The sequence below is a fragment of the Botryllus schlosseri genome, chromosome 2 (genome assembly GCF_051294905.1).
Source record: "Botryllus schlosseri isolate E-star chromosome 2, Bs_hap1, whole genome shotgun sequence".
NCBI lineage: Eukaryota > Metazoa > Chordata > Ascidiacea > Stolidobranchia > Styelidae > Botryllus > Botryllus schlosseri.
The window spans coordinates 24,698,383-24,717,970 of record NC_137237.1 but is presented as its reverse complement, the minus strand read 5'-3'; the positions used below and the strand labels follow the sequence as shown (position 1 = coordinate 24,717,970).

The 19,588-nt window shown below is 39.7% G+C and overlaps 1 protein-coding gene across 1 annotated transcript; it reads right to left on the bottom strand.

Annotated features, from left to right (window-relative positions):
- Positions 1-66: 66 nt before the first annotated feature.
- On the bottom strand, positions 67-18,504 carry LOC145434263 (protein fem-1 homolog B-like). The gene is made up of 15 exons (XM_080311618.1): positions 18,162-18,504; positions 15,913-16,053; positions 15,259-15,409; positions 14,476-14,611; positions 13,709-13,787; positions 12,773-12,894; positions 10,111-10,219; positions 9,952-10,049; positions 8,793-8,914; positions 7,747-7,831; positions 5,061-5,177; positions 1,807-2,009; positions 1,154-1,246; positions 978-1,089; positions 67-447 (listed from the first exon to the last, which is right to left on the bottom strand). The coding sequence occupies exons 1-15, from the start codon at positions 18,319-18,321 to the stop codon at positions 187-189; spliced, it is 1,989 nt and encodes a 662-aa protein (XP_080167744.1). The 5' UTR covers positions 18,322-18,504; the 3' UTR covers positions 67-186.
- Positions 18,505-19,588: the final 1,084 nt, after the last annotated feature.

Sequence of the window (19,588 nt, the reverse complement as noted above, 5' to 3'; positions counted from 1 at the left end):
GCTTTTTTCAGATCCCCATCATTTCTGGCCCCAAACCAAACCATACCAAGCCAAATCGACAGCAAACTCAGTAACAACCTCGCATTTATTACCTAAGACTTAAAAAAATGAGACTTGATATAGTAAGACACTGTGCAGGAACGCATAAAATAAAACGAGACGGAAAAGGATCGTAAAAAAATTTCACTAATGCATTTCGATAAATTTTTCAAGCGAAACCGGAACGTGACCGACATAGGGAATTCCGTGACTCTGAATCGCGCGGGCCGCGAAGCATTTCAAAGACCACGTCGACTCTTTCTTCAATATGATCTCCGCGACTCCGGTCGTGGCCAGATTCAATGGAGACTTCCTGTCGTGGTTGCGCGTGTCCGGGTGCGCTCCGGATTCCAGCAAATCCGTAATCGCTTGATGTAGCGTCATGAAGTCGCTGATTGGCTTTGCATACTAAAATCGAACGCGTAATAGTAAACGTGGGAAGGTGGTCAAGCTTGAGAAACAGAACCTGTAGTCGAGATGTGGCTTCTGACAATGAAATGAAATTTTTTAACAGTAGTCCTGTTTGTACATATGCTTATACTACTCCAGCGATTTAGTTACCAACCATCAGATTTAGTACGACAGCTCCCTAACGAACCTAATGTGACCTCGACCAACTATAATTTTTGGGCCTACTTTCGAGAGTACTTTCAAGACATTTCATTTTCTACTCCAAAGTTCAGTAGCCTTGATCCGTATCGGAAATAGGAAATCTACTAGTAATAGGGCAGAAATATACAATGTTACTTCTACAAAGCTGTCCACTTTGACCACCTCTCCTGTAATTTACATAACATTTGCAAGTCGGTTGCTGAATATTTTCTACCTAGAACAGTGTGCGTGCGGTCACAGACGCAATACGAATTGGCATACGATATTTTCCTAAAGTGTCCTCCTGGACATACGACAACCATGCATATATAACCCGGCGGGCAAACCTGAACAATTAAATGTAACGGAGTGTTGCCATTGTTGTTGGTGGCGTTAGCATCGGCGCCGCATCTCAACAGCAACCGACATATGTCCGAATTGGGGAACGAGCATACGTCCCTGTAAAAAAAAGACGTGCAAATTACCCTGAAATCGGGGATAGGCAGCGAAAAGATAGACTTACTTAACATGGAATTCGTCGACCGGGGTCGATTCGTCGAGCACCATATGTAACGGAGTGTTTCCGTGTCTGTCTCGAAAATCTAGCTTTACAAATCTGCACAAAACATTTTTTCACAAGTCAAATAGCGCGGTCTAATCCTACAACATAACTGTAAATTGTGGTGTTCCAAGGCTGGAAGCAAGGCGGAATTTATATGTATTCATACAAGGTGGAATCGCTGTTGGAACATAGCCTGGCCAGTAGCAATAGTTGCGGTAGTAAAGAAAATAGAGGAGGCTACAACTAATTTATCGGTTCTTGCTAGAGTCCGACTCGTATCAAATTTTTGAGCCGATTCCTATAACTAGCACTATCCCTGATAACGTGATATATTCAGGTGATATCTTCTGCCTCTAATGGCAGATAGCAATATTTCTTTCAAAGTGTGATATCGACTCGATATTATCGGCAAACTGATGATAATCGGTCGGGTTGTAGTTCTTGCTATTCGTTAGCATGACAATTTCCGATTTAATCTCGGTGGTTGACATGCATAGGCTAAGCAGCAGAGATGGTGAAAGTATAGACAGACAACCGCTCGACCAAATCTCCTTTCTGAAATTACTAACTAAGAGTAGGCCTGCTTATCAGACGTCAAAGATGCTGATGCTAACCGGTGCAGTATTCTTGCGCATCTATGCAAATTTTCTTTGATTTTAGCTGCTTTCGTGGTGACCAGCATAAGATACAGCATGATGTGGATAGTTCCCTCAAACGCCGTCGTCAGCGAGTCGACGGCATCTTCGCGGCTCATTTTCTTATGCGGACAGTATTGGTGCCGTGTCATTTCAACAAGTTTCCTGTCGTCTTCGGACGCCTGAAAGGGTAAATAGATTCCGCAATCACTCTACTCTATTAAACAAGTCAATAGTGCAAACTCACAACGGCAAAGCCGTATCTATATTTCACATTTGGTGAACCGTATTACACTGACGTTTTTTCCTGACGAGAGTCAGTCGCAAAGCTTGCAGTAGAATAAAAATGCAAGAGAAATTTTGGCGACATGAATATATTGCTGCGAGATTCAATTTTGAGGCGGGTATAACTTAGGCTGGTATATCGCAAAAATTCAGGAAGATTTTCCGGCGCTTTGATTATTTGCTGCAACACAGCGTGGAGTTGATATAACGGTGTGGGATTATCCGTTTAAAATATGGATTTCTACAAGAAGACATTGAATTGAGAATGATAAATATTACCAGGTTACGTCACAAATAATTCATGTGACTGCAAAGAGTGCACAGGTTTGAACAGATGCAACAGTTATACTCAGAGGTGGTAAGTATCAGAACACTCTAGTACAGTGGTACCTAAGAACCTAACCTGTGGAACATTTACGCAACCTGCAAGCCTTGCAGAACCCCAAATTTTCGCAGAGTCATAACAACAAAAATCTACATAATACACACCTTATAATACCTTACTATAGATTACTGATGCACAAAATGAACAATGCATCAACAGAGTGTTGAAAAAACAAAGCCATGAAAATATAATCTTCACACAAAACGTAAACTTTATAACAAACATTTATTGCAAAACAGCACAACTTCTGCAGTTCCCTTTCAGATCCCAGTTCAGAAATGAATTGAAAAGTGTCATCGAAACTTTCAGTCAAAACGCACGAGCGTGATACCAATTGCTAATCCCAAATGAGCTTGTGAATATCGATGACAGAATTGGTATTTCAGAAGGACGTGGTTTTGATTTCGAACCAAAGCCTCCCCCGTGTACGCCACTGCACGCGACGTACCGCCAAAACAGTCACAACTCCACTACTGACTGGTCCAAATTACCTGCAACCAATGATGGCCACGGCGGGCATATCATCACAAATCATATGTTATGTTGAGCGAGTGTCTTGACATCCGGTCAAGAACCACTGCTCTAGTAGGTTTAGCCTATTCAGTATTCATGCTCCTTCCTTTAATAATTTAGACCAGCGCACCCCTGACCACATAACACGCTGATTCCGTAGTAAGCCCAAATCCGGCGATGTTCAACCTTTTCGCTATCCACGGCCTTTTTCGATTAGATATATAGCATACAACCGCCATGGCATCTCGACGTCATACACTCATGATAAATTAGCCACTGGAAGTTTGGCACCTCGGATAGCCATTGCGTATAAAAGTTTTCAACTGTGCCGGAGGCTTATTATATCTATGTACCAAAATCGGGAGTTTAAATGCTAGGGAATGTTACCTGGATTCCTCGATTCGTCGATACTACAGGTTGTTTCATATAATGCTGTCAAATATTTATCCCTTCATTGCCCATGTGATCAGATTAACTAAAGCTGATGCAGGGGTGTCTTCAAAAATTTAGGACACCGAATTAATCTCCCGGTTTTTATTAATCACTTCGTCAGGATTGTAGGCATAGTCGAAATATAAATGGAATCGCCCAAACGTTGCAGGAAAACCTTCATTCGTGAAACGCACACGATCATGACTTGGTATTTATTTATGGGTTGCATCATTTTCCTCTCCAGTTCGCTTATATACGGTGTGGCGCAGATTACACTATTATATTGATACGAAAAATCACCCTGAATCGCACCAAGCGTGAATAAGATTTTCAAGTTTAATTAAAATCTCGCAAAGATTTAGGAGACAATTCGTTAATTCAAATTGTATATTGACGGCCGTCAACACATGCTAATTAAATTGTGTATAAAGGGCCGCATAGTTATTGTTTAACAGCTGCATGCAACCGTAACCCTCCAGCGGGTTTCCATCTCATTCTGCAGCCTGTTAAAATGCGGATGAACAAGGCTGCAGCGTTTTTGTTGTTTGTGATATTCATGGTGTTTGTCGACTACCACAGTCATTTACACCAGGCCGATATTCCTTATTTTTGAATCCGTATCTGCCGACTTGTAGCACAGCCCACTTCTACACGTTTTGCAAGACACCGCTTACGAGGATGAGATGGCGAAGAGGAGCCCAAGTATACTCCAACACTAGGTAGGAATTCTGAAGTCGACCTCGGTCGGACTCGAACCCACAGCCATTGGTGTTGTAGCTGTGGATTATACCACTACGCTATCTTACCACGTATCGCCACGCTGCAACGTATTGGGAATGCCAAATACTAATCAGGGCTCCAGGTTACCGGGCCACCACCAGTGTTTCTCAAACTTGACCCATTACCAATGAATGATTGATGAACCATTGATAAGGATAAGCATTTGCTTATGACATCACAAAATGAATGAAATTTACAAGCTGCATACAGCTGATATGAACATTGTACGATATTACACAATGGTCAGCATGTTTTGAGGCATAAACTTGCCTATTTATTGTGATAGCTAGTCATTGGTCCATTTCATTTCAGGCCTGGTCCACCCCAGTACACCACATCTGAGTGGTACACCCTTTTATAATTTTGGTACACCCCAGGATGTACGAAACAACCGGTTGAAGAACCCTGGAGACTACTTCAGCTTGATAGCATTCAGTTATCTTAGGCAAAACCAGCCCAGAATACATAGTCTTTTACTTGGAAATCGCTACTCTATTAAAAATTTACGTTACTGCTACTCTTACTTGAATACAACGAAGATCGCTTTGATCACCTCTTGTTAGAGTTGCGATATATCAACAGGCATAGAGACAGATGGCAGTGTAAAACCAGTAAGTGAAAAAGCATCAAAACAGTACCAAATGATATTGTCAGAGCATGAATAACTCACTCTCTTTTGTTGGCAGTTGGCCTTTTGAACTTCCAGAAACTATTCAGTTCTCTAGGAAACGTCACATAATTCACCTAACCGGACACGGTCTATCAAGCACAACAAATCAGGGGGTTTAGAGCTAAACAAACACAATCGATTACTAGATCAGGTTACAGTTCTGTCTACCTTTACTCTTTCGAGATCTTCTCTCCTACGGGTAGCCTCCAGCAGGCACGACTCGAGAATGATAGTGAGAGAATGGATATCGATTTCTTCCCGATGCAACACCATCTGAGATAAAACCTGGAAAACCAATTCCGACATTCAGTGACCAATCGCGACCTGATTACGAATCAGAGACGATAAAACTAGTCAATGTTGTTTCAAGTAGGTGTAATAATGTAAACTCCACCCAATAACAAACAGAAAATGAAGGGCTGTAAAGTACTTATTAGATAGTTTCTATGAGAATTTGGTCGAGTGCTGGACAGTTAAATCGGAGGTGGGTACTTTCGAATCTGCGCTATGCATATATGCATCCTCGTGACTAACAAAATTGTCTTTAGACAGTACCAATTACATCAGTGGTCCTAAACCTTTCTGAACTCGCGGACGGGCAAAACTTAAAACAAATGTTGCGGTCCGTTGAACCTTAAAAAATGACAATTAAACCTAAATTGAATTATGCAAAATGCAAGCAACTCAAATTTAGTATTGGAAACTTCATTTAATGCTGCCTCTTTGATATTTGATATTTTACGCGGTTCTATTGAAGTTTCTGCGAGGGCGAAGCTCGTGAAATCCTGTTAAAGACCACTTGATTGTGATTGTTTGGTATTCGTTGCAAGAAACACCACACTGCGGTTTGTTATAGCCTCTATTACACAGCCAAATGTCACATAATGGCACTGTCGGACTTTAACGGAGTGGAAATGAAAGCGCAAGTGATCTAAAAACATAAATATTTGATTAAGTGGTGCAATTAGACAAAACCCAGTTGAGTGCACCGAAAAAGTACAAGTGCTTCGTTACTGACCACCTCTGTTTAGAAATAAATGAGATGTGATGGTAGTCAAGTCAAGAAATAGCGACGACTTGAAAGGTAATTGACGTATTCAAGCGAGCAACTCAAGTCTGCCAAGATATCCCTGCCAACGGCGTGTAAATCTTCTCTCTTCTTACATCACAATGGTACACAGACGTCGCTATGTCATGAAACAACATCTTGGCTTCACATATAGGCTAAATAATCAATCTTTTCTATGAACTCAAAGCCACAACAGGCCGGTATGATTTTGCAATATTTGCATACCAGTATTGCGATATCAGTGTTGTGAATTAGGAGTGGGAATCAAGAAAATCAGCGGTTGCTGCTCTGTTTAACAGTCGAGCTGACTACGCCCAGAAGTAATAAAATCTTATTGTTAATGGATAGCAGAGGACGTAGTTTACTTTTGTCCTTGATGTTTTTGTGGCATATACACTGGCTCATGATATACATATACACCGTCTGTGCATATGCATACCATGAGTGTATGATGTACAATGTACATATGTCGCTGGAAAAGGTGCAGATATATCCTTGTAAGGCTTTCTAAGTCTTGCACCGCCCCTTGATGCTATCCCAGTAATTCTGAGTGCCGTTAATGTCCCGGCATATAACAACTTTATGTCTTATGTCTTTGAAATGACATAGGCTGAGGCCAATCGAATATTTTTAGCAACGATCTAGTTACACAAATAATTGAATAGTATATTCATATTGAAATGAACCCGAATATTTTCGGCTGACACTTGTCAGGGGTAACCGTCAGCAACCAGTAGAGAATTGGAAAGAACATTGTATATCAACAATCGTATCACAAAATATGACATCACCAGCATGAAATTTCGAATGAGAGAGCGTTCACTGTACTATTTTTAGGTGATACACGAACTCCTTTTGTTGTAAGTGTTTTGGTTGGTGTATTTTAATAAAAGTCGACTCTAAGGCACACAAATGGAATTGTGAACGGCCCCGCCCGATTCGAAATCGGTCGTCTCGATAATTATTCGCACAAATCGGATTATCTAACAGATGTTTGCCGATGGCAGAATTGATGGCCTTTGATCGATCAGCATCAATCTTAAGCGGATAAGTTAAGGGTGAGCTTTTCACTGAGCGTGATGCACGTGTTCTGATAAATCTGGGGTCATACCGTATTGGTTTATTCGTTCCAATTCTCTACTGGTTGCTGACGATTATCCCTGAGGAGTACCAGCCGAAAATATTCGGGTTCATTTCAATATGAATATACTATTCAATTGTATATTGAAGTTCTGTACCGCCAAGAAGCTCTTATCACAAATAAAGGTCCATTAAAACTCTCATGAAATATTTTACAGTCATACAAATGTAATACGGTACGATTATTTACAAAATGCGGTAAAACGGTATTAGCCAAAGAAATAAGCGAAATGTATTTAATGTTCTGTTAGTCACAGATAGTGGGAGAATTCCCATATTCTATTTCTAGCTATTTCTTAGAATCTTGGTTCTAAAGTGGATAGATCGAGTCGAAAGCAGTGGTGAAGGTTTTCACTGCTCATACGGATGTGAAATCTATTCTTTGTAAAGTTCATGTTAGAAAACGCTGACCAGCTGATCCCGGACATATTATGGCTGTAATAGTGGCGGTTGGTTACATACTGTGAGTCTTTAGTTGAAACAGACAGAATAAAAACGTTGCACTTCGTTTTTGTAAATCAACGATAATGGATTTGGTAGATACTGGGACAGATAAGGCATGGATTCAACAGAACCGGTTGAGTAGCAATGACATGGACCAACAAAGCAAGTCGGTTTCTCAGTAAGAAATAGATACTTCCATACTTCTGCAAATCTGTAAAGATCCGATACGGCTTCCCGGTTGTTTTTCTGCTTCAAATCCATCGCCCTTTGCCACAAGGCTATGCCCCTGGAAGTGACGAAGAAACATTGGTTGTCTAACGTGGCAGATAACAGCAATGCAAGCCTTTGCTAAGGGACTGAGCCTAATCCTAATTATGTTTACTCGTATTGCACTACAGTGGTAGGTAGGTAACGGTGGTACAGGTACAGGTGGTAGGTAATGAGGCACTTCTCCTTTTCACAGCACTTCTACTTACTTAAATAGCAATGTTTTATACTACTTCCACTTCTACTTGGACAGTTGTTTCGTTTGCAGGACTTTGTATACTAGAAAGTAGTTTGGGAGATGTTTGCGTCACTTACAAGAGCGAAATTATCAAGGTGTCGGTAACTGAACATATTTTCAAAACTTGCACCTATTTATAGTGTCATTTTGCATTTGTCAGGAATATGCACCCTGCAATTTCGAATTTACCTCCACCCTGATGAACTGCTTGTAAAAGCATGCACCAAATCCACTCAGTCTACTTTTTAAAATTGCCTACCCGAGTACTTTTCCCACCTTGATTTTCTAACTGTCCCTGAACTAGTTTGGACAGGTATTGGAGTATGGAGTAGAAATTTACAGCGGTACTCCTACTTCTACTTAAGTACAGATATCATCTTTATACCAACCAATAAGTATTTCCTTAAAATAGCCCTTCAGAGCAGGTCAATGGTGTGAATGTTCAATTTCCGTACTTTAAATTTTTGATTTTTTTCCTGCCTCTATGACATAAATTTGAGAATGCCATTGTCAGTGCTTAACTGAAACACATTGAGGGAGATTGTTTGGAGTGGGTCTATTTATAGTTCCACTGCTATGATCCGCTATTTGATATATTACTATACACTTTACAACAGAGCATGAAGACAAGTAGGAACTCTATTCCACCGAGCATCGATATCGAGCTTGCCACGTCGGAAAAATTAATTGACATATGAAGTATGCCGCACACTAATAAACTGTCACGGAAATCGACACACACCTTGAAAACTGAAGCCCATCTGCATAAACTGCACCCCTATAAATAATGGGGTGCGGCACTTCCACATTGTCAATACCCAGGATCCTCTCTCTCACAATGAGAGCTTCCATATGAAGGGCGTCCTAAAAAAGAGCAAACCGTAGCTGATTCATCAAAAATGCTGGTAGCAAAACTCAACGTGGTCATCACGGAAGACAACAAAATGGTTTTGAACAAAAAACCGAGCAAATAATGAAACAACCCACATTAACAATACTAAAATACATTCTGATGCAATGACCCCTATTACCAAATTCAATTACAATTAACATGTAATCTACAAGCTACTACTAATTTAAGCTTTGTGATAGTAAAGGAAATGGGTATTATGTCGTAGAGTTAAAATGAATAAGGGCATCAGGTTTCATGCATGAAAACGTCAAGCGAGACTAGAGTCATTGTTAGTGTTGCCGGACTTCGAGATCAGTATTTGGATGTGGGAAATGAATCATTAGTACTGTATATTTTCATGATAGTACCAAGAGCATCTATGTAGTCTTGTCATAAAAATAGTGAAATGCCGAACTGTTTCAGCGGGTGATCGAATCAATACATGGCGGCTCGTAGTGCTATTTGCTCTATTTCAACTGCCTACTAATTGCTGTCAGCCTGCTATGCTTGTACATTCAACCGTTCAGTACGTGCTGATATATCATACAGTTCTCTTTTGTATTTGTGGTACAAATGATTCCAGTACTCGAAACCGAATCGACCATTTATTGTGATGATTCGAGGCGAGTATTGAGAGAACACATTTTCGACTATTGAAATTATACACCCCTTGCCACTAATAGGAGTCACAGTTAAAATAGGCACAATGGTACAATGTTATCTTTGATGCATAACTGGTACCAACCAGATTGATATGACGTTATAATCAGTGTTACTCGAGTAAAAGTGTAATACCCTTTTCGGAATCGAAGCGCTCAGGTACACGATTCCGCCCATCCCTAGTCGACACATAAATTTGAATATCACGTGCCTTTCAAATCCAAACTGTGCCATGAGCAGTCTATATTTCTAAATATGCATAGCCGGCAGAAATAATTAAATGTGCGACTACGATTCGATCGGGAACCAATATTCTGCCGTACAATTGTATTCGTATCAAACCGCTCACCAGATCTCCTCGCATCTCCAAGACCTCTTCCTGTGTTTGACATTCCTGCCGGTTCAAGTAGGCTTCGACTGGAGGTAAAGTTTGCTTCGGAACATTCTCTATGAAATTGCCGATGGTTTCGCACACAGGGACTTTAGTCCGACTACGCCGACTGCTTACCAGATTCCCGCATTGCCATAGCGAGGTAAAAGTATTCGTATGTCTTCCCGATGTCATAGCGGTCTTTGTCATTGGCAAACGACGCTCCCAATAGCTCCAGCAACGCGATCTAAAATGACACAAAGCTTTGTGTCAGATGTTCTAAGTATGTTGGTGATGTTAATCAAGCGAACATCACAATTGAAACATTCTACTCATATTCCAACAGAAACAGTCTTTCTTAACACGTGGCATTCATAACCCCAGAGTTTATTTACAGCATTCGCCTACTAGTTTTGGCCCCATTGCTCTCATCAATTTGTCGTGCCAACATATTGTTGTAAGCAAATTACTTAGACCCATGTGAATGCGGATAAATGAAATAAGTACTAGGCTGCCTAAGATAATACAAGACTTGAAATCAAGCTGTGGTGCACATCAACATATAATATCTCCAACGGAAATCTTGGTAAAGAATACACAAGCCAGATAAGCATAAACATGCTCATTAAATGTAATTGGAATACCGTGTGTAGAGTATTTGAGAACATCGATTTGAGCTGTGATTAAACTGTTGACGCCATACAAGCAACCGCGGCTACGTGAATATTTGAGATTCAAGCTCTGCTAATAAATACTGTGAACCGAGTTTCGAGTTCACTTAAAATATGCATCACGATATGTAAACCATGTTCATTACATTGGTCAACACAGTTTTTGTTGACTTTGATCAGACAATTGATTTTCACTAACCTTTTGGGTGCTGAATTCAAAAATGACTTCCGTTTTTCTCTATCACGTCAAGTTTTTGGGTTAGGCACCCCCCATATTGCCTCAAAACCCACATAATAGCACTACTTTTTATATGTTGTGTTTATTGTATAAAACGTTTCAAATACAACTAGTCGAAAGTAAATCATTAGCCTTCAAATAAACATTTGCACTGCTTTATTTGGTTGATTTAAACTGATATGGCTTGTACAGGACAAATAAAGTGCGAGTTTCAGGGTCCAAATTCACGCTAATAACCCACAATTCTGTAGGTTGTCTAGTTTGATGCTCGAGCAATAGTCAGGTAACATATGTAAGCTCCAATCTAATCTGGTATCTTATCCCCATCATCTTCTGATGTTGGGGGACATTTTCTGCTAGGCCATCTCTGACTATGTCAAGGTTTTCAGGGAAATTATTAAGATTTTTTTTAAATGTCTGCTGTCCGACATAGACATACGGCAGTGGCACATGTGTATCAGGGTTGTATGTGCTGTGCATCCTTATTGTCTGAAAAACAAAGAAAACACAATATTTCAAAGGTGACACATACGATCCAATCGTGCTCTTGATATTGCAACAATTCTATGTTTCTGTATTATTCACGACTAACTGAGTGTGCAATTGTTACTGCACCTAAGACGTTGCCATTTTGGAGAATGCCACACTTTAGGACCCTTTTTGAGCTACCTATAGGCATTTGTCATTCATTCGACTTCTAAATGGGGATTCCTACCTCCTCCAGTAATCCATGGTGACAGTATCATGCTAATACCAGTATCACAGCAATGCAAAAAGCTACCGAAAGTAGGCCGACGAAGAAAAGGCTGTTTCTCCTGATCGAAAGTGAGATACCTTCTCTACCTTACCAAGTAATCTTTTCACACTTCGTAAGGATGTTAAAAGTTCCGAAAATTTCTATTCCAAGTCCCAAAGCCTATGTCAGATCATTAACTTGTGTTGATGAACTACTCTACATTCTGAACCATCTTCAATTTCAAAATCTACATAATTAGGCCTGCTATCCCTAAGATCTTCATCTTGATCCAAATTATCGAGCATATAGCAGTTTAAAGTTACACTGGATAAGCTGAATGGAGCATTGGACCTACAGCTGATAGTAAACGTAATGTTTATTTTTCTTGCCATATCCTGCAGTTTGCATCAAATATTTGTGTGAAATATCCTCGGATGGTTGCATCCTCTAACCAAAAATGGGAGAAAGCATCGGCCTGGATCGATACCACTACCCTTTTTCTTGATAATTCAATTGAACCCTTGGCTAGATAACTTATTATATGGTAAAAGTGTGGATTTTAATACGGTATGGAAAAGTAATATGGCTGAATTCGTGAAAATTTGCATATTTTGGGCATATGTCGTAGAGCAAAAACTTGACGTGATAGAAGAAAACCAGTGGCATTTCTGGAATCAGCACGCCAAAATTAGCCTAAATCAAGTGCAAAATCGAAATCATCAATTTTTTCTTTTCAAAATTGTTGCCCAGTGGAATTATTTGTATATAAATTCAACACGCCTTCATCTTAAATTGCAATAAATTTCACAGAATAAATCATTTTGCAATATAGCCTTGGCCCCAATCACAAAAGCATGCTCTGCTAGGCACGCTTATCTTAACAACAAAAAGGAATGATTCCTAATTGATTAGTCGCATGCATTGAGAAATATTGGTACAGAGCCTGATTACTGAAATAAGGTCAACAAAATCACAAGTATTTCCACTGATTTCAACTGTAATGTTTCTCGTGCACCCCTGTGCACCATTTTGGTGAAATCCATGCGGATTTTCATGCACTCTGGCCTGGTGTGCACTGTGCACACCGGTTAAAAAGCACTGGTCTATACCGTGGTGACTAATACATAACTTTCTATAATAAGTGGGTGAGGCTACCTGAAATGACATGGGAACAGATTGAACGTTGCAAAAGAAGTCGACCATCTCGCAGTTGCAGTTATCGGCTGCAGTAAAGGGTGCCGACATGCCGTTTTCGTTGGTAATGCTTATGTCTCCACCTAAAAACCGAAAATGACCCGTCTACTTTAATCGCGAAAAATATCATGAAGCTCGGGGCATGCTAAATCCCGACAATCCAAACCAGGCTTTTCGACTGATACCATTCACATTGTACGAATGTGCAAAAACATAAAAATGTCAACAGGAAATATAGTATAGCTTGAACTAGAGTCGTAGACAATCGCAGTGGCTCTGTATCACCCTGCGTAACTCAAGATGGTCAACGTAGTCAGTGTACTACCATAATACTAATTCCAGTAGATGTAGCAGTTCAAAAACTATTTAAGTGACATATAATGTCGTCCAAGATGGTATATTTCAATGATGCTTCACAGCTTCAGTATGGATGGTGGCATCAAAAATGGGATTAAATTCAAAATGACATACCTAGGAATTTTGAATATAACCCAGAGGACCTGATGATTTGACTGATAGAAATGAAGCTAAATGTATTTGGAAGTTAATTTACAGACCTTCAAAATGAAAAAAGTAAGGAACAGAAACTGTAGTGCGAGTGCAACTGTGGGAATTCCCATAGTAGTCAAAGCAAAGTCATTTGAGTAAAGGCAAGAAGAGAAAATCTAATCCATAATTCCAGTATTTGGAAAATATATACCGTACTTCATTTCTGACCTCTGTTCCATTACGATACAAACTGCTCAAATGCAGGCAACAAGTACCGAGCCTTCCTAAAAGACTAATGCTAAGTTAAATGAGCTACTGCCATGAGGCTTTTCACTCAATACAGTACTTGGCTAATCAAATGGAGACATTAAGCACAGCTCTTGTAAAGAAAGACTAAAATCGCGTTACCTCTATGCACAATTTCTTTGGCGATGGATAGCTGCGAGCCCTCCACAGCAAAATGAAGAGCAGTACAGCCGGAACCGTCCTGAAAGGAGATGAATTGTATATACAAAATCCCCGGCATAGGAACACCGGTCTCTATGGCTTGAGTGCTTCGACATCATGTTAGAAATATATGATCTCTCAGGTATGGGTCGCTAGAGAAATTAATTAGTTATTCATTATCATCAGTTAGAATATCCTGTCATTTAGTGTTGTGTGTAATATTATCAAGTGAGCTTCATAACAATGATACAGCATATTGGCGAGTCTCGACCACATCCATAGCTTGCCTCGTAAGGAATCTGCCCATCCCAAACCTCCAGTCCCTGTCTCGATTTTTGATAGGAATTGATTCAGATGCAAGATATTTGCGTTAAGCCTACCATCATCAAGATTTCGGTTGGAATTATGAATGATTTCGACTTTCCTTGCTACATTTGAACAGGTTAGTAGCAGTAGCACTACCTGATATGGACTTGAATTTGGACATTAACCTGCCTCACATCAATTCAGAATTTTCATTTGAACTTGAATTTACTGGAGAAATAGAACGAGGATATGGGTATAGTCGAATCTTCTCATATTCAGACATCACTACTACAGACGAAGACGACCATGGAACGTACACAGCCCCAGCGCTAAAGGGTAATGTGTAGCAGAACCTCAGTCATCATATTAGTAAGAGATGAATGATTTGACATCAGTACAGTAATGTGAATCGAATAGTCTACCTGAGTATTGGGATCGGCGCCTTTATCTAACAAATGTTCCACGACTTCCAAATGTCCTCTGTACGAAGAAACCATGAGACATGTATTCATGTGGATATTGGGAATATTGATATCTGCTCCTTTCTCAATGAGGTATCTGCAATAGGAAATTGTAAATAGGTAACCAAAAAACTGCATAATAAATGTGCCAGTCCGATGAATATACCAAAAGTCAAAATAGCAAACATACCAGGGAGGTATGAATAAGTAACCAGTAAATTAATGAATTTATGCTTGTAAATAGAGGAAAAAATAGTTTAGTTGTCATAGCTAGGACAGGCTAAAATATAATGAAACATACATGTTGTGCCGCACCACAGAGGCTCTAATGTGTTGTTCTGTTAAAATTAACTGAGCTGATGAATACCAGAGGGGGCACTAATAAGGTCAAAAACGAAACATTATCTCAATCATGGATGTTGCAGTCTCCAAATGCACACGAGATAAAGGTGCCAAAACTGAATTTACCATTAAACATAGACTTCATCTACTTTGAGTTACATTTATGATTGTGACTGTATGGCCAGATAGTTATAGTCAAAATCATAGTAATCCGACTGTCTATCGAAATAGATGTTTCGATCTCCAGCAACCCAAATCATTTAAGTTTGGAAAATACTGCCATGGTAATGATGATGAAAATGTACAATTGGATACTTCTGACAAAAGATTTACTTCAACAAATTAAAGTAGTGCATTAGCAAGGTAACATAACACATAGCAAGTAACAAAACAAAAACCCACTGCACGATTTGAAGATTTCCGCAGAAGCACGCCGCCCTCAGTGGACTCGAGCTAGTAGATGTGCAATCATTGATTTCCGCATTGTGATCGATAAGTAATCGAACCATATCGAAATTTGCAGTTGCTGCGGCACACCACAACGGAGTAACACCTGGAAAATATCGTTTTCATCGCAATAAGCGATCACAAGAATATAGTAGACCAACTGATGACATGGCCAAAATTGACTGACACACAGCTTTAGTTTGTTGACAGTTGTTGGGATTAATGAAGGATTACTTACAGAACCTACAGAACTCTAGAATGGCTCAACAAAGAAGCACAAGTTGTATTATTTACTGGACTAGTGTAATAGAAAATAGCCCACAGTGCAGGTGCATGAATTGGTAGAGGTAAAGTTTACAAACATGGTATGATAGTCACATAGTGTCAGAAACAACAAACTTACATTTGAATTACTAGACATGGAAGAGGAGATAACAGTAAAAAGATGTAACGAAAAATAATTCTGATTCATAAACTTTCTGTTAAAAATCGGGAACCATCAAGGCTACTAAACTCATCGCACAGAACTTCACATGAAAAGATAGCACATACCAATTCATAGTTTTCGGCGATTACAAGATCTCAAAATCAAATTTTGGCAATCCCCACCTGCGACCATTGTGTTGTCAAACACCAAGCTTCCAACATGACAACTGTCATTCGGATCCATCGAGAAGTACATAAGGAACAATTTGACAATTGAAACATGACCTCTCTTGATAGCCAGTAACAGCGGGCTGAATATTTGATCTGAAAAAGTATCATGCGAAAGGGATTGTTTCCAAGTCCAAAAGCATAGATATTTACTGGGAAATACGGTAGATTCTGCTTCAAGTTTTTAGTGATAGAATTCTTTCAAATACTTGTTTCACTGTGGCTATATCAAAGCATAGGCTACTGACAAGTTATGGAACATAGTCATATAGCTCGCCAGCCATTTTGACACAAACAGTGTTAAGTTATTGTGGAAGGGCTGCTATTCGAGTAAAGCTTCGGCACCAATTCTACTTCTGTAAATACGATATGCTTTAGCATGACCGATTTCAAAAACTATGATTAGCGAGTGCTAAACCACTGAGATATGATGCGAACTCTTAACGTTAACGTGTGAAAATATTTTAGCAGTTCTCAGGCATTTTCATCAGAAAAGCCACTTATTCAAACTGAAAAAGATTTTCACGAGTAGTCATATTGCACTTCATCACACTCCATGGTATCGAAGTCACATGCCTTCACATCTTAAACTTTTTCATGTCTAATATTTTTATAATATAATATAGCCTAATACATACCAATATTATATTGCAGGGGCCGGCAACCTTTGGTGTGCAACGTGCCAAAATGTCAAAAAATGTCAAATTTTTAGCAGCTTGCGTGCCAAACATTCAATTTATAAATATATAACGTTTCAAGTAGGAATACCACCAACCGTTTTTCTGCAGCTGGCAACGGCATCCATTGCGCCAGTGATTCTTGAATTATTGGTCGCGAAGGGAATAAATTTGGGTCGCTACCGAAGCCGACCTATCGCTGACATGTACGTAATATTTACATAATTTATTTTCAGTCGCGAAATGATAGATCTTCTGTGCCCGCAGAGGATGACAAAATGTCCTCTTTTTTGAGAATTGGTCCTCTTTTTCGAAAATTTCAGTTAAATGTATGTTAAAATTAAACTGAGATACGGTATAGGAAATCAGTACACAAGTGACGGCCCGGCGGCAATTTTGGGAGTTGAGCCAGAAAGTTGACTTTTTTTATTTTTTATAGCCAACCAATTACAAAGTTGCAAAATTTTGCCAATTTTTTCGGATTTTACTCCGGTACTGCAAGTCTGGAAATTTTTGAAAAGTGTCCTCTTTTTCAGATTCCCAAAATATGGTAACCTTAGGTAAAGATTGTCGTTGCTCCAGATATATTGGAATCGCTTGCCACCAGTCGAAACTAAAAGAATATCTCCTTCTGAGAGACGAACACGACATGCGGCTCAAGCTGTGGGCACGTCAGGCACTGGACTATTCGGCGCTGGTCATTTTGGCGCCTGGACAGTGGACATAACGACGTCAAACGTTTAGGCCAGGATGCGGCCGTTATTTTGTTTCAAGGTTTTATAGCCGCCAATCATTTTGGTAAGGCATGCACCGCACAGGAGTTGCATGGTCGCATGTTGTCCGAAACTTTATGTCCAAGTCGTGTCTTCTATAGCGTGAAAATGCCCAGCGCCGGAATGCCGGTTCATAAGTTGCGCTCCCGTAGGCTACAGAGTGTACACTTCTAGACTAAAGCATCCAAAAGGTTTCATACAATATTCGGTTGACGTTCTTTCATAACTGCTAATATGCATTATAAGCAAGACATCAGGTACAATAAATCGCGCGAAACTAATTTCAAGATAAAGTCTGCACTAAAAGACTTGTATTTTACAATAATTTTGGATCGCCTACCAGCTTTGTAAATTTTGAAAACTTCTGTTTTGTTTTTTTGCAAAAACATGGTCATGATAGTTTGCGTCAAATCATTTGGCGTGCCATGAAAAATAATCTCGTGTGCCACAAATGGCACGCATGCCGTGGTTTGCCAAGCTTTGTTATATTGTATGTTATAATTTTCTATAAATATTCAAATAATTTACATGCAAATTTGTGGTCCCACGTGACTTGGTTGAAAGAAAGAGTGAAAGACCAGATAAAAGACAAATACAAGAAAGGAAAAAGAGCAGATAGATGAAAAGATCGAACAATGCTACATCGAGTATTAGGCCTACGGTACGTACCGTATGGCGTACGGTATTACGGTTCTATGAGTGTCGCATATCTGTGCAGATCAAAATATTAGAACCGCTGATTACAAGCACTCACCGCGTTCGTCGGTGTACTGTTTCAATAGTACCTCTTGTCGGCGAGTTACTGTCAATTCTGTCAAGTAAGAACCCACGACGATAGGTAATCCTTCACGGCAACCTTTGATAAAGACGTCGATGGGTTCATCGGGGATTGTTGTTTTGTTCGATCGATCCATGTAAACTTTATGAGTCCGTTCCTCTCATCTTCAATTATGGTCACACACTTTTAACTATTCCACTTCACCAGCTCCCGGCCGCCCCAACTACCAAGTCACTTCACCAAATCGCCAGTTGGGTTTACAAGTATCCGCAGTAATCACATCAGGTGCTTACTGTACAACAAGTACATTGGGGTTTTTGACATCACTGAGATGGCAATATCTAAAGATCGGACCCGGACTTCATTGCTCATAAAATCACTTTCAGTATCGAAAGCTTACTTTCCATACTTTCAGCATGCTTTCAGTAGAAAATATATCAGCATCTATTAAAAACCTCACATAAAAATGAAAGAAAATTAATACGGGGTAATATATCACTTGTATCACCTGTAGGATGCTCTACAATTTATACCCCAATCCGAAACTAGTTGAGAAACTTTGGTCCAGTGATGAGCGGATAGTGCTTTTCGAGAATTCGTATTCCTCCGACAACTTTAGTCTTTGAGGAAATCTCCCTCCGACTCCAAAAGAGCTCAATCCCAAACTCCGAGATAATCCAAAGAATCTCGTCAAGTATCCGAAACATCCCTATCGGTAGAGGTAGGCTATTCAATAAACATTGTCGAAGAATTGTAATTGTCGAAAACTAGACCTGATTGAAAAAACGGATAACAGTTTTGAATTCAGCATCAAAAAGTACACTGAGAACCGTCAATACTGTGATAACCCTAAAATTAGCGCAGCACAGTGTCATCAGTATCAGAAGTAAATTTCGAAGTCTGTAGGGTTTATCTGGGCTCCTGCTCATGCCCTCCAGCCCAGAGAAAGACACGTTGAAGAACGAATGAAATAGAGCACGAAAAGGCGTCCAAGGGAAGACAGTCTACAGAGCAGCAACCTGATCAAACCCGGTTGCATCGGTAACCAGCCTATAGGCCAGAGGTGGTCAAAGTAGTCAAGAAAGCTACTCAAGTAGAAGTGGAAGTAACGACGAAAAAAATATACTCAAGTACGAGTAGAAGTACTTCTTCCATAAGCCACCTAAAACTACTTGAAGTAGAATTTACTGACTTTAAATCTACTTAAGCAAGTAAGTAGTTTTGAAAACAGTCTTAAATTCGCATCGACTGTAAAAAGCTGCGAATTGAGCTATGCGGAAGGTGAAGAGACCTTGATTCGTATTGATGCATCCCAGGAGTTATCAATTTTCGACTGAATAAGCATTCTTTCGCATCATGGGATGCAAATTATAGTATTGATATGAAAATGCGATACTAACCCT